We start from the raw sequence: 23,539 nt of genomic DNA, 5'->3' as shown, positions 1-23,539 counted from the left end.
AGAGCCGGGCGTTGGTGGCGCACGCCTTTAATCCCAGCACTCGGGAGGCAGAGGCAGGCGGATCTCTGTGAGTTCGAGGCCAGCCTGGTCTACAGAGCGAGTTCCAGGACAGCCTCCAAAGCCACAGAGAAACCCTGTCTCGAAAAAACAAAACAAAAACAAAACAAAAAAAACCAAAAACAAAACAAACAAAAAAAAACCTTTGGCCCAGAACTCCACTTCTACATACATCTAGAAAAAATCGTATGCATGGTACACACGTGAGAATATAATTGTCTTTTCATATAGTGATGGGAGTTACTGCAGCTCCACATAGAACTATGGCCAAAGTTAGAAAACCACCGAGAGAGACTGTATCCTGGCCCCATCACTCCTTGTGGTGTCTTTTCTTTTCTCCAAAACCCTACACAGCAGTAGCTACTCCTTGGGTGTGTCAGCTGCTGCAGCAATTCTACAGCATGTGAGGAGTAGCAAATGGGAACGGCCTGTAGCCAGGGAAGCTGGGCTGCTGCCGATTCAAAGCCCAGCAGCTTTATCCCGTACTGGGGTGAAAAGAACTGAGGTGGTGGGGGTTTGGAAACTTCTGCCGCCCACAGTGATGGCAGACAGCACGAGCCCGCTGGAGGGCGGCAGAGGCACTCTTGATGTGTTCCTGTCTGTCCAGCAGGCCACCCCTGGTGCCTTCCAAGTACTCGATGACTGTGATGATGTTCATCATGATGCTGAGTTTTTACTATTTCTCCCGACACGTGAGTGCCACACCCTCTCCTCCTGCCTCCCACCAAGCTGTCCCAGGACCCAGGAGCAGTTCCCTCCCCTGCCATGGCAATCCCTACTTCTGCTGTGTCCTGGATTCTTCCTCACCCTCCTCCAGGATGGGCATATCCCCTAGGCGAGGCTTATGGCCTCTGCACTCACCCTGGCGCGGGGCTCACTGCTGCACTAACCTTAGGGTCAGAAGAGGACATGGTGCAATAAAGAAGTAGAGATGAAGTTAGCTTGGATGCCCCCCAGTGGTTTACTGGGAAAGTACAACTTCTCCAAGCCTCTTCGTAAATGGGAGCTGCTAGAGATGGGAATGCCACTTGGTTCTGGAGAGCCCTCTCTGCCCCTCCCCTGGATCTGCAACTAAGTTAGTCTCAGGTGCGCCCTACACATAGGGAAGGCCTCTTGATCTCCGCTGTACCAAAGAGGCCCAGAACCTCACTGCGGCAGTGGGATGCTATTTTGTAGCTCTCTTCCTTCCCAGCACTCAGATCCCCATTTTGAATCTTTCCCTTGGCCGGCTGGCTCTCCAGCACACCTCACCTCACCTGTCTGCAGGTGGAAAAACTGGCACGAACGCTCTTCTTGTGGAAGATTGAGGTCCACGACCAGAAAGAACGCGTCTATGAGATGCGGCGATGGAACGAGGCCTTGGTCACCAACATGTTGCCCGAGCACGTTGCACGCCATTTCCTGGGATCCAAGAAGAGAGATGAGGTAAGAGGGTGGCACTTGGAGCCTATTATTTCTGCTGCGGATCCAGATCCTTTTTTATAACTGGGGTTCAAGTCCAGCTGTGCTGGACCTAACGAGACCTTCCCAGGGTCTCGTCTAAAGGGCTCTGCTGCATCTCTGGGACATCATTTATTTTAGAACCAGAGTGCCCCTTCTGTACACCAAGGTGGCCAACCATTCCGCTGTCCTTCCCTGGAGGTTTCTGTTATTGGGATGAAACACTGTAAGCATCTTGGGGAGGAAAGGGTTTTTCCCATCTTACACTGCCAAGCAAACAGCCCATCACTAAGGGAAGTCAGGGCAGGCACTGGTGCAAAAGCCTTGGATGAGTGCTCCTCATACCTTGCTCAGCCTGCTTTCTTATAGCACCCAAGACCACGGTGAGCTGGGATCTCAATCAAGGAAATGTACTACAGATTTACCCACAGGCCACACTGGGGAGGGCATTTTTTTCAATTGAGGTTCCTGTTTCCCAAATGACTCAAGTTGTGCCAAGTTGGTATCAAACGAGCTACCACACTGGACTGTTATAAGGGCTAGGAAATGTTCTTATTCAGAGTGGGAAGGAGATTTTTTTCTAATTATTCAAAGTCGGGTCCAACAAGTTGAGTGCACCCATCATGTGTGAGGATGACAGACAGGTTTCCTGTATGCTACCCCACCAGGCTGTCCCTTGCATGTTGGGCCCTGTTCTTTATTTACATGTGTGGGGTATATATGTTTGCATGTGTTCAGGTGGAAGCTTCCATAGGGGGCTGGTTTCCTCTACTGCTTTGCCCCCTATGTGTCTCCTGCTGAACCTGGGCTCGCCGTATTGGTTTGCAACTTGCCTCGAACTCTGGTGCTCACAACTGCGCAGCAAGTGCTTTACCCTAGCCTGGCCCTGCCTCTTTCTAGGAGCTGTACAGCCAGTCTTACGACGAGATTGGAGTCATGTTTGCCTCCTTGCCCAACTTTGCTGACTTCTACACTGAGGAGAGCATCAACAACGGTGGCATCGAGTGTCTGCGCTTCCTCAATGAGATCATCTCTGACTTTGACTCTGTGAGTGTCCTCCTGTCGTAGAACTGACACCTTTATATTACATCCCAAAACCCTGTGCCCAAGTCAAAGGCGCCAGTTCTGCTAGGCTGGCTTCATCTCCCACACGAGACTTTTATAGTCACTGGACTTGCTCAGCCACCCAGGACTGATGAGTCTGAGGGATGAGACACGATCCTGAGACGGCCCTCAAGTTCAAGGGATTAGGGACTTCCCATCCCCTGTAGAGAGAAGCCTTTTCCTTGCCAGCTGCTTTGGTTTTTTTTTCCCCCACCAGTTGCCTGGGCTCTGCCGCGTTGTAGTCCCCAAATAACACACAAGACACTGTATTAATTATGAAGCTGTTGGCCTTGCTTGTTTCCTACTGGCTAGCTCTGATTTAAGTATTTATCCCATAATTGTTAATCTAAGTATTTCTTACTGGACATCTTACTTCTCTGGCGGGCTACATTGTGACTCCTGTGTTTCTCCTTCCCAGAGCTGTGCTTGACTCCTAGTCCCACCTATCTTGCTTCTCTATTGGCCAACAGTGCTTTATTGACATATACACAGGACTTCCCCATCAATCCCCCCCTCAAACCCATATTAAGCATTGGCTATTGACTGCACACCTTTCCTTGGGTGTCTAGCACCTAAGGAGACTAACCATGGACGCTAAGATCTTAGTGTTAAGGTTATGGAGATTGAGGCAGAGAATTGTATGCCAAAGTAGCATAGAATGTCTAAAGCCATTATAGGAAAATGTCATGTAGATGCATTGTTGATCCTTGTAAACAGGCAAATTTGATGGTGAACTCGCCTTTCCTTGATTCTACTAATTCTGTTGTCAGCTCCTGGACAATCCCAAATTCCGGGTCATCACCAAGATCAAAACCATTGGCAGCACCTATATGGCAGCTTCAGGAGTCACCCCAGATGTCAACACCAATGGCTTTACGAGCTCCAGCAAGGTATTTCACTTGTTAGGTAACTAGCAAGGCCATGAAGGCAGCAGCTGGAGATGCAGAAGTGTAAGAGACAAGCGGCTCATTCCCACGATGCCCCATACTGTTTAAGAACTGCATCAGTTCTGGAGCAGCGGAAACTCCTGGCTGCTGATGACTGGCCTTTTCTGAGCTCCAGTAGACCAGGGGAGTCTGTGTGATTTGCAGGCCAGAAAAGAAACTATGGGAGTCTTTAATCTCCATCTAGTTTGCCTTTACATCTCCACTCTGAGTGAGTGGAGTAAGCTGAAGGTGACCCATCAAGTGCTCATGGCCTTGGGAATCAGGAAAGGACCACACTCAGAGCTCTGCCTTGTAACCAGCCAGTCACACGACACAGAGGACAACCGACACAGGGCATCTTTCATCACCCACCTTTCATAGATGCATGAATTCTGCAGTGGTGACATGCTGGCCCTAAAGAGACTGCTAATTCCTTTTGGGGAGACTGCTCCTTGTATCTGTCCTGTAGCAGCTTCGCTCAGGTGCTGTGGTCATAGCCTGAATGGTTCTGACAGTGTCATCATTTTCCACACAGGAGGAGAAGTCAGACAAGGAGCGCTGGCAGCACCTGGCTGACCTGGCCGACTTTGCATTAGCCATGAAGGATACGCTCACCAACATCAACAACCAGTCATTCAACAACTTCATGTTGCGCATAGGTAACGGCACCAGCAGCGCTGATCACATCAACAAAACCGGGGGACCTGAATGACCTTTAGTCTTGTTCTCTTTGAGGAAAAGTCGACTTAAACCCATTCCTGCAAGGGCAGTCCAACTTCCCTTCTGCGTCAGGCACCTCAATAAGGCAGTTATGAGGAGCGGTTCCGTTTTTGGGAGATTGTAACAAGTTTGAAGTATTAGGAAGGTTACAGAGAAGCTGGCTGCTAGTCCTGAGTATCAGCATAACACATGGCTGTGCAGGACTTTTAGCAATGATTTTTGCTTTAAAAAGGCAACTTCTAGTAAGGAGTATGGGTGTTATGTGATCAGGAGCCCTGTGAGGGCCAGGTGGTCATCTATGAAGGAGAAATTGGTAGCTTCTGAGAGGCTAATGCAAGCTTGGCTTGTGGTCACGCTCGCTCCACTCTCTCTACCCCAGGCATGAACAAAGGCGGGGTTCTGGCGGGAGTCATCGGAGCCCGGAAACCACACTATGACATCTGGGGCAACACAGTCAATGTGGCCAGCAGGATGGAATCCACAGGGGTCATGGGCAACATCCAGGTACGTTCAGCACCAGAACTGAGCCTGCATTGAATGAATGCAGGGAGTACAAGAAAAGGAGAAGTCCGTGGGCTTTGCCATACATGCTGACCCTTGCCTGTGGGCCACAGATCAAAGAGGGCAGTGCTGCAGGGCCAGGTAAGTACACTGGGGACTTACCAGAAGGGAGAAAAGGCTTTGCCCCATTTGCAACACTTAAGATTAGACGGTCTGAGTGAATAAAAGCCTGCCTGTTGGTACAAAGTTGACATGTTGTTTTAATAGCAACTGAAGTAACTCTGACCTGAAACAGTAATCTGATGCCTGCATGTCTGGTGGCTGACCATAGTTCTCACCCCATGTGTGGTGGGGGGTAGAGCACTGTACCCCTGTATCTGCATTCTCCTGAAGCAGCAGTGTCATCTGGATCTGTCAGCCCTAACCACTCTACCCACCAGCCTTGGCTCCCTCAGCCCTAACCACTCTACCCACCAGCCTTGGCTCCCTCTTCTCTAACCTCATCTTTGTTCTCCACGTGCAGGTGGTAGAAGAAACGCAGGTCATCCTTCGCGAGTACGGCTTCCGCTTTGTGAGGCGAGGCCCCATCTTTGTGAAAGGGAAAGGGGAGCTCCTGACCTTTTTCTTGAAGGGGCGGGACAGGCCAGCTGCCTTCCCCAACGGCTCCTCTGTTACCCTGCCCCACCAAGTGGTGGACTCCTGAATGGCCTCTGGGCCCACAATGGTCCACACGTCAGAAGGGAGATTCTCTTGGAAGCGAAGAAAGGCTTTTGGGAAAGGGCAAATGACCAAGTCCTGGTGTTCCCAAATTGTTGAAGTGCACATTCCCATACCTAGGTTTCAGATTTCCTCCAGCCTTCCTGTGTGGATATGAGCTCTGAGGGTGGCCATTCCTACTACTCAGTGTGCCTGTAGCGTCCCCAGAGTAGGGTCTTAGGCATAGCACCGGAACAGCCTTCCCAGAGCCTTTGTCCCACCTCGGCCCTTCAGCCCTAGAGAGGCCATGGCCACTGTGAGCAGGATGGCAGCAGGGGGGAGGGCTCTGCTGAGGAGGTGGAGAAAGCTCCCCGCCTGGCTGCCTGGCTGCAGTCTACAGCAGTGCTTTTCACTGGAGGAGAGCGCTACTGGCGGCTGCTGCCCCCCCTCCTGTCCAGTTAGGTCAGTGGCCCTTTCCCGGACGTTCCTGATAATCTTGAAAGGTTCTTCTGGAATCCGTGTCACCTTAATCACGAGAGCAGAAAGTGCAATATTTCTTTTCACCTGGGGGGGGGGGGGTCATTTCTGAGAGAAAAATATATCAACAGATCTTCTACATTTATATTTTTAACCTGTTTAAAGACAACCTTCCAATATTGCCTTGTCTTCTGAGCTCTTGCTACAGTCGCCTTTGCTACTGCTTCAACAGAGAATCTGCAGGTGTTGGTAAAGAACAGGGCTGTTTTATTAAAAGCTTTACTCGACTTGACGGCACTGTTGTGGCAATTCTGTTACTGCGACATCTCATCCCCCACCACATGCCTAGAGGGCAAAAACTTGACAGAACCTTTTACTCTGAGGGTGAGCCATGCTGGCTTACCATCCTGTAGTCTTCCTGGAGCGCCCACACATGGAGACTTCTAGGAAGCTGCTAGTTTAGAGTGAAGCCCAAATGCTGGGCCTGTGGAGTCTAAAGATCTTACATGGGATGAGCAGAGGAGGAACAGGAATTGTAATGGGAGAACTTGACCAGCAGACAGGTCTAACCAGATGTCAAGAGGTTCTAAGCGAAGGAACAATGCATGCTCCCATGGTTAGGAGGAAAAGGTACTTTAAAGGTATCTAGGAAGGGAAGAGGACTGGACAGACACAGCCATGCCTGAAGCTGGCAGGAGGGAGACAAGACGGGAGGGTCCAGTGATTTATGTGCAGATTTCTAAGAGTGCTTTCTCAAAGTGACTTCATGCATTCAGCTCTCAACCAAGATATTTTAGAAAACAAAATATACAAAATCCCTAATTATAAAAAGTACTTCCTCCCACCAAAATTGTGGCCTACAACATGCTACCCCAAACCCAAGATTAAACACATTCCCTTCTTATCTACAAGCCCTGTCAGATTTACAGCTCCCACAAAAGCTACAGATGCTTATAAATTTCTTTAGTTACCTTCAATGTAGCTGATTTTCAGCACAAATACATACATACAATACTTATAGACTGTATTTATAGAGGGAGATGCTCTGGAGCTCAGCAAGTTGTGAGGACCTCTGCCCCCCTCCAGCCGTCCGAGGTCAGAGAGGGTAGATTGCACCGTTTGCCTGTCCTGCAGCCAATCAGAGCAACACGGAATTGAGTCAAGCAGGATCTTGTTTACTGTTTAACAGCAGAGCCCTCTTAAAGCGGAAAAAACTGCAGGGCGGGAAAAGCATTACCCAATAATTTCAAAGGTTTTCCCGTGGTGTATCTGCTAGTGTGATGACCTCATCTGGTGTGAGTTTGGGCAGCCAATTGTTTTTCTTTCTTAGTAAACATTTGAAGCCTCGCCTCCGTAGCTCCCTCCCAGCACCATCTTGTAATGGCCCTGGTCGTCAGCTCGGACCACTCTTTCTCCTGGCGGGACACGATCTGTGCTCCTCCATACCAAGTGACCAGGCAATCAGAGATCTGTCCAAATCACCGTCTACTCAACAAGCTGCTTGCCTTTCCCACGAAGTGGGCGTCTCATCTCATGGCAAGGCTGGTTCCCAGGCAGCGCTCTCCCTCCAGAGCTCTTGCTGACAGGTCCTGGACTGCAGGCGGCATGAGCATGTCCGCTTCAGATGGACCCAAGTAGAAGTTTTTCACATCAGGCTCAAATCCAGCATTTCAACGGGTTTCAAAAAGGAAGCAAACACCTGGTGCAGTGGCTTGGTTCGGAAGAGCATTTCATGGGAGGCTCTGAGTTCTTCCCAACCAGTGGACGATGCTTCTGCCCCTAAAGGAGGAGATTTTGTCAAGCTCATGAATCCAACTGGGGACTCAGAACCACACAACCGCTCTTCTAGACCCATGGGACTTACAATGTAACTCTGAGAACAGGAACTTAGAGAAGATAGAGACTAGAACAATCTGTGGGCCTGACACTTGTGACATCATCACAATACTTTTTTTTTTAATGACTACCTGTGTCAGATTATGATGGTACTTCTAAACAGGTGGAAACAAGTCTCCTGGCTAGCCCTGAAAAACTGCCACTTACAGAACATACTCTAGAAGTCTAAGCATCTGCTAACTTCATCACTGACAACCCCAGGGCTCTACCTTAGCTGTCCATCTTGCAGGTGGGGGAGGGCACACACCCATGAAAACAGTCTGTAGACTGAAAGAATTCTGGCCAACTGGGAAAGGGGAAAACTAAGATAGCAATGCTTAACATCTACAATGAAAAACTGTAGGCACAACATTTTCTTTGCTATCTTGGTGTATTTCTAGACAGAACAGAAGGGGCTTTAGATGCCCACTTGATGTTACTCTTCATACTCCACTCGGTTTGCCTGAACTAGAGTATGCAGTGTCTTCAGTGAGGCATCGTTCCCCGTACCTGGACACGTCACAGTGACACCTGTGGGAAGAGCTGCTGTGAGGTCCTCATACAGCAGTGTGGCACTAAAGGAGGAGGTCTGGCGTCCCTGATCCACTTTATAGGTAAATGACAACAAGTTGCACAGGGCGTTTCTCTGCAAAGGTCCAATGAGGAAGGCGCTGAAGTCAGTCTGCCAGGGTAAGGAACAATGAGAGGGTTTGCCGATTACGCTCCAGAGCAACTTCTCCAGACTGACAACACTCAAAACTTTGTCTCAAAGGGACAAAAGACCATCAAGCGTCTGGTTGGAAGTGTTATGGCAGACACTTCGCCCCAGCCCCTGGCATCCATATCCTTTCTGGAGCCAGATGAAAAGCTTCTATACCCTCATAAGCCTCTCCATTGATGAGCAATCCAAATCAGACCAAATCAAACCAAATTAGAAGAAGCCCATGTTTAATGGATACAACGCTCCCAGATGGCCTTCCAGCCCCCAGAGAGGAGACAGGAAAGAGATTAGAAAAACCACTTCTGTGGGGAAAATTTAACTACCCTGTAGGAGTGGTCTTGAGCATCTCTGGTGAACTTTCTGAGATGCAGCAGGGTTTGGAGGGAGATGGGGAAAGGGGCTTGGGTGGAACCTCCGCCATAACATCCCAGACTCTTTGGATATATGGATGCCAGGGGCTGGGGTGACGCTTCCACCATAACAGGAAGCACTTAGTAAACTATCAGTAAACAGATAGAAGGAGATACTATTTCTGCCAGGAGTTTCATTGACATTATCTTATATGGAAAGACATTTTCTTTAATTGATACCTGGGAAGAGGTAAAACTGCCCAGCCACAGAGTCACTTACTTTCTTTGTATTTATTTCCTGCCTATAGTTTCAACCCTTGGAAGGCAGGCCAGAGTTCAAACTGCAGCCCCCCATGGTACTGGACACTTGCACTTAGGGTCAAGCACAGTATTGAGCACACAGCATCAGAACTCAAAATCCTTGCTCAATTAACAGCACAGCAACTGGCTAGTGATAGGTCACCAGCAGGAACGTTACCCTGTAACTAGGACCTGCCCTTCATCACTGAGAGCTACAAAAGGATGTGACATAAAGAGGGAACTTGCTTGAAGAGAAGAAACAAGAACTGGAAAGCAAGTGTACAAGCCGGTGGTGGCACATGCCTGTCATCGACACTGAAGCTAAGGCAGGAGGATTGCTCAAGTATGAGCGTGGCTTGGCCTTCATAGTCAGTTCCAGACCAGTCTGGGCTACAGATTGAACCCCTATTTCAAACCAACCAACCAAAAACAGAGTAAAGGTAATGGACAAACTTCTGGTTCAGAGTTAGGAAACATAAGGGCTGGGGTATGGCTTAGTGGCAGAGTACTTTCCCATCATGCACAAGGCCCTAGATCCAATCTCCAGCTTTGCAAAAGATAAATTTATATATAATTAAAGCAAAATAAGCTATGTTGGCACACACTTGTAATCCCAGCATTTAGGAGGCAGAGATGGGTACCACTAGCCCAAGTTCAAGACCAGCATGGGTGGTATAGCCAGCTAGGACTGAAGAACTCTGTCTCAAAAAAAAATGAGCTTTTTCTTTAAGAAAGCATGCTCCTAGCTAGGCAGTGGTAGCACATGCTTTTAATCCCAACACTCAGGAGACAGAGACAGGCAGATCTCTATCAGTTCGAGGCCAGCCTGGTCTGCAAAGCGAGTTCCAGGACAGCAAGAGCTGTTACACAGAGACCCTGTCTTTAAAAAAAAAAGGAAGCATGCTCTTTTGTCTTCCTTTGAAGTCTGGGCACAAAATCGGATACAAAATCCCTACACAAATACCTCAAGTCGGTCTGTCTGGTACTTCCTCCCCGAGAAGGCATTTAGGTACTCGCAGAGACTGAAGAGGAAGCGCTGGATATCAGTCTGTAGGTATGCTGTGGCTATCCTTTCCAGAGGGATGAAGACTGGGATGGAATGGTGATGAATCCGGAGTGGTTTCTCTATGGCAAGGTCTACAAAGTAGGAATCCAGGAGGTTCCCCTCAAAGGCGGTGCTGATGCACACACAGACTCCACGGCTGGTCAGCTTCCCACTGAGCCCTAGGCAAACAGCGAGACACCACCTCTCAGATGTCAGTCAAAGGTTGTGGGTTGCTGTCTGGGCATTCTAGCAGCCTGCAGAAAGCCTGGCATACCCACACACAGTGTGCACAAGTGCTGGTAAATGAATGCTATCAGACACTCCCCGAGACTGGTTCACACGAGTCCGAGTTGTTACAATTGTGGAAAGAGGAGGAAGTGAGAAGACACCATAAATATTAAATACTGACAGAAAAGTTAGAAAATTGTTTTATGTACTCTTTTTATTCCTTGAGTTCTAATTTATGATAGTCCCAGTTCTTCCCACAGTCCTCTGTGGCATAGATGAAGAACAAATTCCTATTTATGCTGAAACAGAGATTTGAAGTTCAAACCATGGCCATTCCCATAACACAGGCAAGCAGTCAACGGAGTTCCAGTAGAACTTTCCTGATGCTGTGACCCTTTAATACAGCTCCTCATGTGTGGTCACTCCGGCCATACAACTATTTTCATTGCTACTGTAATTTTGCCACTGTTTTGAATCGTAATATAAATATCTAACAAGCAACCCCTGTGAAAGGTCACTAGACACTGCCCCCACCGCCACGCCCGCAAAGGAGTCGTGACTCACAGGTTGAGAACCACTGCAGTAGAGGATCTAGCAAGTGAATATCATGAAAAGAAATAGCCTTGGCCAGCCACCAATCTTGTACTGTCTGAAGAGGCTGATCTTACAGGTAATAGGTCTACAAAGCAGCATGCCAGCTTTGTAGTGTGTACAAGTAAGTTCTCAGGAACCAAGTCTAGCCAACTAAGAACAAGCCAGATGAGAATCAAGGTCTACCTGTAAAACGATAGGCCTGCAGAATGTCTTTCACGTTTCCCCATTGTTTTGCCAGATCCTCCTGCTCACTGAGCTCCACTGTTCTGTTTGGGTCTTCATTGGTCGAAGATGCTTTAATCTACAGGACATGCAGCAAAGCTAACTGGTTACAACAGGGGTACCACGAAGTCTCAGCCACCACTTGATTGCATAAAAATAAGGGCAGTTTCTCTTTTGTGTAAGGCATCCGTGATCACTCAGTTGGTGCTGTGACGTACTGCTGAATGAGAGGGTGTAGGGATCATGATATAAGGAATCGGGAGTAGAAACTGCAAGCTAATGAACCAGGATTTCGATGGCTATGGAGAAGACTTCAGAGGAGCAAGAAAAGGGCTCGAACAAAGTCTAGGATGAGTGCAGGGTGGACAAGACAGATGCCGTAGAAAGGCGAAGCTGGAAAAGCCAGGACTCAACTTGCACTTGCAGCTGCCCTTTCCTCAGAGCAAGTGAATGAACTACACAAATAAGCAAGCAGACAAAAAATGATCTGAAGGCATTAGAGAAACCCAAACACGACTGAGGAGAAAAAACCCCAACAACAAAAAACTGCTTTCAAAGGATTACACACAGTAACTGATAGGGAAGGAAGAGGCATTTTCTTCAGTGATGTACCTATTGGTAAGGTGTCCATACCCTTATAAGCAACCAAATGAAAGGCATTGGGTCACCACGTTGAAAAACAAAAACCCATGAAAGTAGAAGGGAACAGGTTGGGAAAAGGGACCAGGGTGGGGTGGGAGGGTGGAGGTGGGGGATAAAGGGTCATGGGAGTACTACATACATATATGAAAATGTCATAGTGGAACCCATTGTAAGAAACAATATTAAGAAAAGATGATTAAATGAAACAGGTATTTTTCATATTTATTAAAGCAGGCATAAAAGCAAAAACAAGGCTAGAAAATCAGTATAATGTTACAGGAAAACAAACACACAAACTAAAACAACCACTATTCATAGGAACCCCAAAAATATAGCAAAGAATGCCACTGATGCATTACTTGAAATGATAAAGGTCACATTTTTCAATAAATGAAAAACTTCCAGTATATAAGCATTGCCAAGCCAAATGATGACCATCACACCCGACCTTATTATAACATAAAGTTATCCAGAGAATATAAAGTTTAAAAAAAAAAGAAACCACATTAAAACAAGAATTATCACCTCATAAGATTAATGCCAAATTTTGAAAACATGGGCCTGGAGATAACATAATATCCTTAAAGTATGAACAAAAACACAAAAATGATGTCTAACTTAATTTAGATTCCAAATATAAGATCAAAGGTCTGTCTGTCTGTCTGTCTTCCTGTCTTTCTCTTTTTGAGATGGGGTCCCTCTATCATGTGGCTCTGACTGTCCTGGTACCCACTCTGTAGACCAGGCCGGCCTCAAATTCAGAGATCTACCTGCCTCTGCCTCAAGTGCTGGGACTAAAGGCATGCACCATACCTGGCCTTCAAATGTATACAACAAAACACTCAGTTAAGAAAACATCTAAAAGATAAAACCACACACTTCAGGGATTACCAAACTATAAACAGTTTATGTCATGACAGTCGAGGCTGCTGGTGAATTCTGGGTGTTTTTTCTTTACCTCCTAAGTGTTGGCATTACAAGGCCTGTGCTATCATGACCAGCAAGGTGCTTCTTAAAAATTAAGTTTAAAGCCAGGCGTTGGTGGTGCAAGCCTTTAATCCCAGCACTCGGGAGGCAGAGGTAGGTGGATCTCTGTGAGTTCGAGGCCATCCTGGTCTACAGAGCGAGTTCCAGGACAGCCTCCAAGACAATACAGAGAAACCCTGTCTCGAAAAACAAAAAACAAACAAACAAACAAAAAAAACCCCACAACAAAAACAGAACAAAACAAAAAACAAAACAAAACAAAACCAGGTTTAAACCAGAAGCCGGGACCTTAGTTCTCTTTCCCATCTTGTAAGGTGGCCGGTGAAAAAGCCAAGAAGCCTGACACAAAAGAGAAAAAAACCTGCAAAACAGAAACTTCAGTAGCCACCACTGGGACCACAAAAGGGGCACATGCACTTTACAAGGTGGCAGTCTTCACTAAAGTTAATATGCAGGTTCCATGTCCTAGAATTTCTACTAAGGCCTGTACCAAACAGAAAAGTATTGTGTTTTTAATGAAACCAAAGCAACAATCTTCATGGTGAACTCAAAGTGCGACAGCTCAAATGGCCCACATGGCGTCGTCAACAGTGGAATAGGTAAACTATAACAGTCATAAGACAGAAGTGCGGCCTGGCACTCAAGAGGGGGCAGATCTCCATGAGTCTGAGGCCAGCCTGGTCTACAGAGTGAGTTCCAGGACAGTCAGGGCTGTTACACAGAGAAACCTTGTGTCGGAAAAAAACAAAACAAAAACAACAACAACAAAAGGCAGAACTGTTGCACAGTGATGATGGTCTGAATCTCACTTGGCAAAATAAGCAAGACAGGAGAGTTTATATCCTACAGCTGTGTGGTGACGCGCACTCTGAGGCAGGAAGACTGCATGATGTGGTAGAAACCTGGCTGTATGCCATTAAGATGCAATTACCTTCCTCACATTACATACTTTTCTTCAGTAAAAAGCAAATTAGAGAAGAGTGGGAGGGGAGGGAAGGAACCGGCAGCGAGACCGGCTTTAACTGAGTGGTCACTGACCATATTATAGGCAGGGAAGATTGTGACATTTTGTAGGATTTAGTGGAAAAATGGAAATATTAAGAGAGCCCCAAACTACTGTAATTACCCTAGGGTCCAACCCACCTGGTCAGCGGGCTTACCAAGTATGTCGATAATATTTAATGTATGGCAGAGAAGGACAGAGACAGAAGAAAGATCAGATCTGCTGACTGGACCTCAGCTAGAGTGGAAGCCAGAAAGAAGGAATGACCGATGCTCACTCTGAAATTCTGAGACTGAGTCACACAACATTGGCACCAACGGCAAAATTATAAACCGCTTACACCTGCTGAGGTTGAGGTGCCAGGTCAGGTGTCTGTGAGAGAAGGCTGAGGCCTGCCTCGCCTCACCATCTGACAATTACTAGTCACTATTGCTAGCTACATCTCCACAGGTCTGTTTTATCTGAAGGGAATCAAAGCCTTGAAGCCAACCCAGTATGATCCCAAGTGAAACAGGTGAGCCAGGTTTACGGATTCCCACTCACAGCTGATCCTCACACCCCAGGGGAGACAACAAGGCTTTCCCACTTACTCCGGCTCGCCGCCTTTTCACTTCAGCCCTCAGCTTATCTCGCCGTCTCCGCAGTTCACGAACCTTGGTTCTCAGAGAGCTTTCCTCTGTGTGAACTGTCGGCTCCACAGACTTTCTCCTCGCTCTGCTCATCCGAGCCTCTAGTCTTTCCAGGTGAGCTAAAACACCTAAGGAAAGAAAAAGAACTTCACAATTGGACGGGGGTTTAACTCTAGCAAAACGCACACTCCAAGTAACAGCTTGCTGCGCTAAACTCGGACCAAAAGCAGCAACTTAGGGAGGAAAGGGCTATTTTCTCTTATGGGTTACAGTCCATCCCGAAGAGGACTCAGAGAAACTTAGGACAGGAACTGAAGCAGAGGGAGGAAGGCTGCTAGCTGGTTTGCTCAGTTTGCTTTCTTAAATCTGCTCTGGGGGTGGCAGGAACTGAAGCAGAGACCTTGGAGGAGCATACTTTCTGACCTGTGACCTGCTTAGCAGGCTTTCACACATAGGACCACCTGCCCAGGGGCGTTTCCACCCACAGTGTCAGGCCCTTCTCCCTCTATTAGCAATCAAGAAAATGTCCTAAGAAATGCGCATGGACCAATAGGAGGTAATTCCTCACGGGGTTCCCTCTTCACAGGTGTATCAAGTTGACAACCAAAAATAGGCATCACAATAGACGTCTCACTTATCTAGGATTTGGGCCAGCTAAATTGTTAAATAGGTGAATTGAGGGCAAATTTTCTTATATATTGAGACAGGGCCTCTCCTACATGACTGGCCTTGAACTCACAGAGATCCAGCTGCCTCTACCCAGAGCGCTGGGATTAAGGCATGCGCCACCACACCTAGCTCTGCCATAAATTTATAAAAACCTGAGGGCCAAACAACCAAACCAGAGACCATCAACCTCTCTGTTGAACACTGGTAAAAGCACTCCCCAATCGGGACACTTATTTAAAAGAGAACAGGAGACCCGGATCTCTCTGCTGCTTGCATTATCTACAGGGTGGAAAAGAACGATTCTCAATAGCTTTACCACAGGCCAGATGACATCTCTCCATAGAAGTCCTATGCTTCTACCATTAAGACCTCATGTAACAAGGTTCCTAAAGCAGATCCAATATCCACTTTGCAGGGTTCACAACAAAAACACACACACACACAGTCTGTGCATCAATTATAGTTATCTGCATACTATCAAGAGTCACACATACGCAGCACCATTTTATCTCACTTGCGGTTATCACGGTTACTCACCGACTTCTATCTTCTTTCACTTCCCTGGGAGCCTCGGCAGTGCCGTTGTCATTTTTCTCTGCTGTATCCCGTTCCTCCCCATGCTCACACAACAAAACAGCCACGATTACCAAGCAGAGGGAGCAAACCCACATGGCACTAGCCAAATGTTCCAACCTTTTGGTGGTGGAGATAAGGGGACTGTAGACCTGTCCAGGCTGGGTCTGCTGACCATTCACAGCTTTCACTTGGGACTTGTTTTAAGACAGGTGTGCTGGCTCACAGAATTGAGTGAAGGACCACTGAGTTCCAGGCCAACATGGGATACAAGTATTTCAGTTCTAGGGCAGTGGTTCTCAACCTTCCTGATGTTGCTACGACCCCTGATACAGTCCCTCCTCATGTTGGGGTGACCCCCTACCATAAAATTATTTTCAGGCCAGCCAGGCGTTGGTGGCGCACGCCTTTAATTCCAGCACTCAGGAGGCAGAGGCAGGCGGATCTCTGTGAGTTCGAGGCCCGCCTGGTCTACAGAGTGCCAGGATAGCCTCCAAAGCTACAGAGACAAACCAAAAAAAAGTTTCATTGCTACTTCATAGCTGTTACTTTGATACTGTTGTGAATCGTAATGTAAATATTTGGAGACAGGTTTGTCAGAGGGGTCGCGACCCACGGGTTCAGAACTACTATCTAGAGTACGGATTCCATGCGACTCCAGCACAGTTTTAACGCAAAGTCATCACACTTGTCATTTTGAAGTAACAATTTCAACCCACATGTCGTTTATTACCTCAAACTAAAACTTTAAAAATAAAAGAAGCCCCGGGAGGGAAGAAGAAACGGAGGCAGAGCTGTAGTGTGTCCAAGTTACAGTATCTATAAAGGCAGCACCCCGAATCAAACCCAAATCTAATCAAACCCCACAGTGGCCCCGCCTCTGTAGTGAGGTCTGGAAAGAGTTCTTACCGCGGGCGCAGGGACGGCCAACCCTCCCGATACCTGCCTTTGCGCTCCCCGCCTTGACACAAGGTATTCGCAGACTCCATCTCCTCTTCAGCGTCTCAAGAGCTTGCTTCCTCCGAGGCTGGCGGGACAGGGCAGGCTGAACATGGACCCAAACGTCCTTGACTGTGAACAGGAACAGACAGCCATCTATCTGTTGCCACTTGCGGCAACCCCGCCGGTCCCGGGATAAACAAGGGGCCCCGCCCGCCTCCCTTGCCTGGCACCTGTCCCATGTGTCCACGCCTACCTCACCGCCGTGGTCGCCCTGATGCATGCAGCAGGGAGAACCCCGGAGGGGCTGTGCAGCACCGCTAACCCGTCGGCCGCCAGGTCTTGCTCTCTTCCTTTCCAGGGCGTCCTCACTCGGGATCCCGTTTAAGAATTCCCGCCCGCGGCGCCTTCGAAAACGCAAACCACCGGCCCCAGCATGCCACGCGCTTCCGCCGTACAAACCCATGGCGGCGCCCAGGGCGCCACCCTAATCCCAGCATGCACTGCAGAGTGGGTCCGGCCATTCAGACCGTCGGGAAGAGATGGCAGGCTCTGGGGCGGGGCCGCAGATCCTTGTGCAGTACTTAGTGTTACGAAAGGATCTAGCCCAGGCCCCCTTTTCCTGGCCCGCGGGCGCACTGGTAGCGCAGGCTTGCCACGCCGCCACCGCAGCCTTGCACCTTCACCGAGACCATCCGCACACCGTAGCGTATCTCCAGGACCTGGGGCGCATGCGCAAGGTCGTTCTCGAGGTGAGTCGCGGGAGCGTAACCGGAAGGAGGCTGAGGGAGGGCTGTGCCGAGGCCGGAAGGAGGTCCGCTCGGGGCCCAAAGCCTTGACTTCCGGGAGCGTGTGCGCCGTGGTTGTTGAGGAGCTCCAAGAGTTCGGGGCGCTGGCCTGCCGGTGGAGCTGCTACGCAGTGACCCTTCGCCGGGCAGGAAAGGGCCGCGAAGGGCGGACGTAGACCCCGCTGCCACAGGCGTGTCGGCGCTGTGGGTACTGGGGAGGCGTGGTCCCTCCTGTCTACCTGGGCCGCGTTACGTCTTTTAAAGCTGTGCCTAACATTCCCACTGCCTTAATAAACGTGGTTAGTAAGGGGGACAGAGGCCATTTGTTAAGAGGGAGAAAGACACTCAGCCGGGAAAAGGCGTGTGTTTTTCAAAAGCTCTGGGCCTCGAGTCTCATGACCCTGTCGTTTACGTAGCTCCTGCTTCTCTAGAGAGACATTTGTGCAGGAGAACACTTGTCTAGGGGTGGGAATGGACGAACGATGGCCAAAGGAACCATCGTGCCAACCTGCATGTTCACAGTGGCTTTCAGCTTTCTGAGGGGTTTTCCTATCGGGGTAGGTGACTTACACGCCTGTTGGATTAACTTGAACATTTTCTAAAAGGATACTTAAATTATATGTGTGTGGGTATATGTACATGAGTACTGGGAAGATGGAAGAGCTGTAGTTACAGGCGGTGTGACCAGCCCAGTGTGGGTACTGGGAACCAAAGTCTGGTCCTGTTTCAGGAGTATTCCCTGGACACCGAGTCATCTCTCCCACCCCCAGACTATCTCTTAAGGGTCAGGTCAGCAGTATATTCTGTAAGCATTTCGACGGATTGGATGGGATGGACAGGGAGGGATGGATTGTGGCACTCGGGAGCCAAAGAATACTGAGTGTTACAGCTCAGATGGAAAGGTATCCTGGAGCTGGGGAGTCAAGGACCACCACAGGTCACAGTAATTGTAGCAGTTTACAGCCCTGCCTCAGGGAAAGGCTTCCCCAGTGTATCGGTTCTGCTCCAGTTTTGCTCCGGCAGGAGGTTTCCCCTGTCGAAGTTGCTACAGTTCAGCTCTGCTCCCGGAGTGGAGTGTAACAACTCGTCTCTGCTAGGGGAAGGTTTTCCCCACCAATAGTGTTACAGCCCTGCTCGCTCTGCTCTGCCCAGGGTTGTCTCCGCTGCAAAGAAGATCTTCACCCAAACCTCATTCAAGAGGTTTATTGGAGGAAAGAATCCAGGAGAGTGGCTGCCGGGTAGCATGAACAGCCACAAGCTGAACAGACACAGGGTTTCTATAGGGCTTCTTAGGGGGTAGAGTTTTCCAGGGTGGGGATTGGTCAGATTTCAATCTCCTGCTCAGGGATTGGCTAGTTTTCTGCACAGGGTTAGGTGCAGATTTGACTCTGGTTTCAGGGCCAAAGTGTATTTCTTTCACTGGTCCTTTTTAGCCTTTTGGCTCTTGTTTTAGGGCCAGGATGTATGTCTTTCACTGGCTCTGATTCCTGGGACAAAGTGTGTTTCTTTGGCACTGGTTTCAGGGCCAGGGTACATTTCTTTGGTTCTGGTTGCAGGGCCAATGTTTCTTTGGCTCTGCTCGGGTGTGTTTCTTTGGCTGGATCCTTTTCCCTACATATTCTTTACCAGAAAACCTGGTGCTGTATCAAGGAGACTTTCCCACTCCCCCACCCTCATACAGCAGGGACTTCCTCCCACGGATTATGCACAAACCACACCCGAACACCTGTTGCCACAGAGATCCTTTATTAAGTGTGGAAGAAAAGTTAGAGTGGCTGCTACTGACTCAGACAGAAAACAGTAGCAAATGACCTTGCAGGTATAATTTTTTTTAGTTGGTTGGTTTGGATTTTTGAGACAGGGTTTCTTTGTGTAGCCTTGGCTGTCCTAAAACTAGCTCTGTAGACCAGGCTGGCCTCTAACTCACAGAGATCCACCTTCCTATGCCTCCCAAGTGCTGGGAATAAAGTTGTGTTTTCATCTAGGTCAAGGATTAGGCCTTAGATCCTATTCTGCCGATCAAAAAGCAAATAATGGAGTAGATTACAAAGAATTAAAGGGTTGGTGAGGTAGCTCATTGGTAAAGGCACATGCCACCAAGCCTGACAACCGGAGTTCCATCTCTGGACTCAACTGATGGAGAGAACCAAATCTTGCAAGTTATCTTTAGTGTACATGCATCATACAATATTCTAGTTTGCTATTTCCTGCTAGGATAAGCACCCTGACCAAAAAGCAACTTGAGAAAGAAAGGGTCTGTTCCATCTTTTTTTTTTTTTATTTTCCAAGACAGGGAGCTTTGGAATCTGTCCTGGAACTCACAGAGATCCACCTGCCTCCTTAGTGCTGGGATTAAAGGCGTGTGCTGCGGCGGCCACCGCCGCCGCCGCCGCCACCACCATCCAGCGGTTTGTTACAACTCATAGGTTACATCCGTCCTCTAGGGAAGCCAAAGCAGGAACTGAGGGAAAGAGCTTAAAGCAGAAACCACAGAGGAGCACTGCTTTCTGGCTGGCTCCCCTTGCTTTATCAGCAACCTTACACAGTTAAAGCCCACTTGCCTAGGGATGGTACCGCCCTCGGTGGACTGAGCCCTCCTACATCAAATAGCTGAGAGATGCATTCTGCATCAATACTATGCTTGGGCCTGAGGGCCTGAGAGAGCAAGAAGGAAGGTACATGTAATCTTAGAAATCCTTCCAGTAGCCAGCTGAGTCAGAGCTGGCTGATGAGGGTGAACTGCTATAGGTGCCAGCTATAAGAAAACTAGAAACTGCAGAATCCATCTTTTTTTATCTTTCAAGACAGGGAGCTTTGGAGTCTGTCCATTAATAAAATGCAGATAAAACTGCCTTTTATTAACAGACTGTTAAGCCTCCATCTCTGCCCCCTCCCAGCCACTTCTATAAGATCCTAAAGAGTGGGACTAGCAAACCAGGGGATGAAACTGTTGCTATATAGGTCTTCTGTGGAGCCACCTCTCCAGTTTCAGAGCCCCCTCCACCCTTTTGTGACCCTCTGACTAAATGGATCTTTCAGTCTGGGCTGTGTGTTTTGTAACTTGCAGGCTGCTGATGAGACCACCTTGAAGGGGCTGGCAGAGACCCTGCAGCAGAAAGACATTGACCACATGCTATGGCTTGAGCAGCCAGAGAATATTGCCACCTGCATCGCCCTCAGGCCATACCCCAAGGAAGAAGTGAGCCAATATCTGAAGAAGTTCCGATTGTTCAAGTGACTGCTGCTCTGGTAGAACTGGATGTCGTGGGGTCCCGGAGCCAAATGGCCTCCATCCTGAAGCATTGTGGGCTCCTTTAATGTTGATGTGCTCTTCCCTTCCAGTTATGCTGGTTTCTTAAGAGCCAGCCCAAATTCAAATTAAAGCCATCATTAACAAGTACTTCCTACTAGCATTATTATCACCAACAAATTCAGTCGAGGGAAGCTGGTAAGCAGCGACGTTATCTGTGGGTCACTGCTCAAGCAGAAGGTATTTTTTGTTAGGAGTAATAGACCTCTTCTAATCGCCCATGTTTAAATGTTGCCTTTGAGTTCTTCACCTGTCCTGTCCCTTCCTGCTTTCCAATCACTGACCTCCAGTCTCTAATGCAGTAGTAGAATCTTCCTCCTCTTCCTCTCTTCTCTGTCTCATGAATTCAATTAAATACCACCACTTCTTCACAAAGTCTTAACAGCCAAAAACTGTCCCCTTTCCTGAACACGTATACAGGGCAGTACACTGTTCAAAATATTTCTGTAAACATTTGTACATGACAACAGAAATTGATTGAACGTGTTTGTGAAGCCATTTCTCCAGTCCTAAAGAGGGAGAAAAAAATCAGAGAAGACAATGGATATGGAGGAAGGTAAGGAGAAGAGAGATTAAAGTTAGTAAATTAACTGGTTAAAAAAAAGTCCAGGGAAAATGAGAAGAGATGGAGCCCTGGATTACAGTGTAACATAACTTAAATCGGGAGATGGCTCTTATACTTGGAGTTTCTTGAACTTTGCAAGCCACTCACCTTCCTCAAGCCACTTCCCTCATCTGCAAAATAGTTGTGGATTCAGTGCATTGGTATGCACAGTGCCCATAAGAGCCCGGGCGCCTGATGCTGGGGCCAGGGCACAGGACACAGTGAAACAGCTCCCAACAGCTGCCTACCAAGAGCCCTGTTGTGTGAGCCCAGTGTCTGCCCTTGTCCTCCTGTTTAGAAGTGATGCTTCCTGGCATGTGTCAGGTACTCCCTGAATGCTTTCCAAGTAGGAGGCTGGTTCCTGTGATACTGCAGTTTCAAAGTACTTGGACTCTGGATTTCTTAGTAAAATATGATGGAGTCAGAGATAGGTGAATGTCTGTATAGATGGGAGATGGCCACTCAGGTAAATGTCTAACGTTCAGGGGGAAAGGACAAGTATGCACCCAAATAAGAGGAGGAAAAAGCAGCAGATCTCTTTAGCAGTATCAGTTCGGACCAGTGGTTCTCTTGAGTGTGATCTGGAACCTTAGGTCAGGATCACTGGTCACTTGTCAGAAATAATGCCAGTTCTGAAGACCCACTGGTGAGAACCTGGTGCTGCCTGGAGGCAGCTGGTTTTCTGAGACCCTTAGCTGAAAAGCTGAATAATGAATGTGTATGGTTGGGAATCAACCCATTGGGAGAGGAAATGTATACACTTCCACTCACCTCAGATAGGGAGCCCATGACAGACCAATGCTGTGGAATAATCTCTGTACACTGTAAATGTGCATTGCCCTCATTGTTAATAAAAAGCTGACTGGCCAGTAGCTGAGCAGGAAGAGATTGGGCGAGATAGCCTGAGACAGGCAGAGTGCTGGGATGAGGAAGGGTGGAGTCAGAGGAGATGCCAGCTAGCTTCCAAAGAAATAGGACGTGTGTTAAATGAGGTAACAAGCCATGAGCCACATGGCAAAGCATAGATAAGAAATATGGGTTAACTTAACTGTAAGAGTTAACTAGTAATGAGCCCGAGCTATCAACCGAGCCTTTATAATTAGTATAAGCCTCAGTGTTGTTACTTGGTTGTTGCTGGTGGGACAGAAAGTCCACCTATAGACCAAAGTACAGATACCACCAAAATCCAACTTGGTGAACCAATTAATTGTATTGGGGATTACTTACAGGGTCAGAGATGACTCAGAAACAGCTGTATCAACAAAACCCACCACAGCATGAATGAGAGCTTATAAAAGCTGAAACTTGGAGCACACTGCACAGTTGGCAGGCAATCCAACAGGTTAGAGATCGTTCCTTCCAGGCAGCTTGGCTGGTTTCTGTGTCTTTCAAGTGGCTTGATTGCCTGAGAGGATCTTTATTGTTTGCTTCTGAGAGGGAGGGGCCTAGTGAATCCTGTCAGTTTCAGGGACTTCCTGAAACTCGTTTGAGTTGATGAGTTTCCTTCTTAAGGAGCTTCCCTACAGGGTGGACTGTTTCAATCTCAGGACGAAACTGCTGCACAACACCTATTCTGGGAACTGAGGATATAATATGGTCAGTTGACAGAATGCTTCTAGAATGTACCCAAGCTCTGAGTTTGACTTCTAATACCATTAAAATAGGCATGGTGGTGTAATACTACCATTATAGGCCTGTAATACCAAAACTCAGAAGATAAAAGCAGGGTCAGAAGTTCCGGGTCATCTTGACTAAATAGTGGGTTCAAGGCCAGTCTGGGTTATAGTCTTAACAAAAAGCAACAGCAAAAACCCAACAAAAAACAATCAAACCTATTCTGTGTCCTTATAAAATGCTCTCTGGAAGGAGCCAGTGTGGAGGGCAGAGATCTGGCTGCAGTCTCACTCTATCTAACATACATACATACATACACACACCTGATTACATAAAGGACATGTTGGCCAACAGGATATATCCTTGGAAAGGCTCCTCTGCCCTGGTAAGCTTCTTACTTTTGATTGGCAAAGTGTTTCCATACGACCTATCCTGGCAAGTCTGTGGTGCAGGTAGTCCTGCCCCATCATTTACAGAACGGAATCGACTTGCTTAAGACCAAAGCCTGTGTCAGGAGCTGGATCT

At 48.0% G+C, this 23,539-nt stretch overlaps 3 protein-coding genes across 3 annotated transcripts in view; 2 read left to right on the top strand and 1 right to left on the bottom strand.

The window, feature by feature from the left end:
• Positions 1-6,213, top strand: part of Adcy3 (adenylate cyclase 3) — a 75,914-nt gene extending 69,701 nt beyond the window's left edge. The window contains 7 exon segments of the mRNA XM_013119868.3: positions 668-749; positions 1,324-1,482; positions 2,398-2,544; positions 3,372-3,491; positions 4,063-4,186; positions 4,627-4,751; positions 5,272-6,213. Of these exon segments, the coding sequence (XP_012975322.1) occupies positions 668-749; positions 1,324-1,482; positions 2,398-2,544; positions 3,372-3,491; positions 4,063-4,186; positions 4,627-4,751; positions 5,272-5,451 (937 nt within the window). The 3' untranslated portion in view covers positions 5,452-6,213.
• Positions 6,168-17,105, bottom strand: Cenpo (centromere protein O). The gene is made up of 7 exons (XM_013119869.3): positions 16,955-17,105; positions 16,706-16,830; positions 14,479-14,645; positions 11,218-11,335; positions 10,132-10,391; positions 8,307-8,478; positions 6,168-7,700 (listed from the first exon to the last, which is right to left on the bottom strand). Exons 2-7 carry the CDS (start codon positions 16,746-16,748, stop codon positions 7,567-7,569), a joined length of 894 nt encoding a protein of 297 aa, XP_012975323.1. The 5' UTR covers positions 16,749-16,830; positions 16,955-17,105; the 3' UTR covers positions 6,168-7,566.
• A 76-nt stretch (positions 17,106-17,181) lies between these two features.
• Ptrhd1 (peptidyl-tRNA hydrolase domain containing 1) lies at positions 17,182-20,886 on the top strand. Its single transcript, XM_005079100.4, is given in 3 exon segments — positions 17,182-17,238; positions 17,241-17,450; positions 20,554-20,886. Coding segments are annotated over 3 exon segments (423 nt in total). The 5' UTR covers positions 17,182-17,196; the 3' UTR covers positions 20,725-20,886.
• The last annotated feature ends 2,653 nt before the right edge of the window (positions 20,887-23,539 follow it).

The sequence above is a fragment of the Mesocricetus auratus genome, unplaced genomic scaffold (genome assembly GCF_017639785.1).
Source record: "Mesocricetus auratus isolate SY011 unplaced genomic scaffold, BCM_Maur_2.0 Super-Scaffold_100024, whole genome shotgun sequence".
NCBI lineage: Eukaryota > Metazoa > Chordata > Mammalia > Rodentia > Cricetidae > Mesocricetus > Mesocricetus auratus.
The sequence above is the reverse complement of the archived record's forward strand: the minus strand, read 5'-3'. Positions and strand labels throughout refer to the sequence as shown.

What these genes read in the sequence shown, in the direction of transcription:
- Cenpo (XM_013119869.3), bottom strand. Translation starts at nt 16,748, where the DNA reads ATGGAGTCTGCGAATACCTTGTGTCAAGGCGGGGAGCGCAAAG. An exon ending in ACCAGACAGACCGACTTGAG is followed by an intron (nt 8,479 to 10,131) that starts GTATTTGTGTAG and finishes TTACCCTGGCAG; the next exon opens with ACTGACTTCAGCGCCTTCCT. An exon ending in TGTCACTGTGACGTGTCCAG is followed by an intron (nt 7,701 to 8,306) that starts GTACGGGGAACG and finishes CTCCTCCTTTAG; the next exon opens with GGGCAGAAGCATCGTCCACT.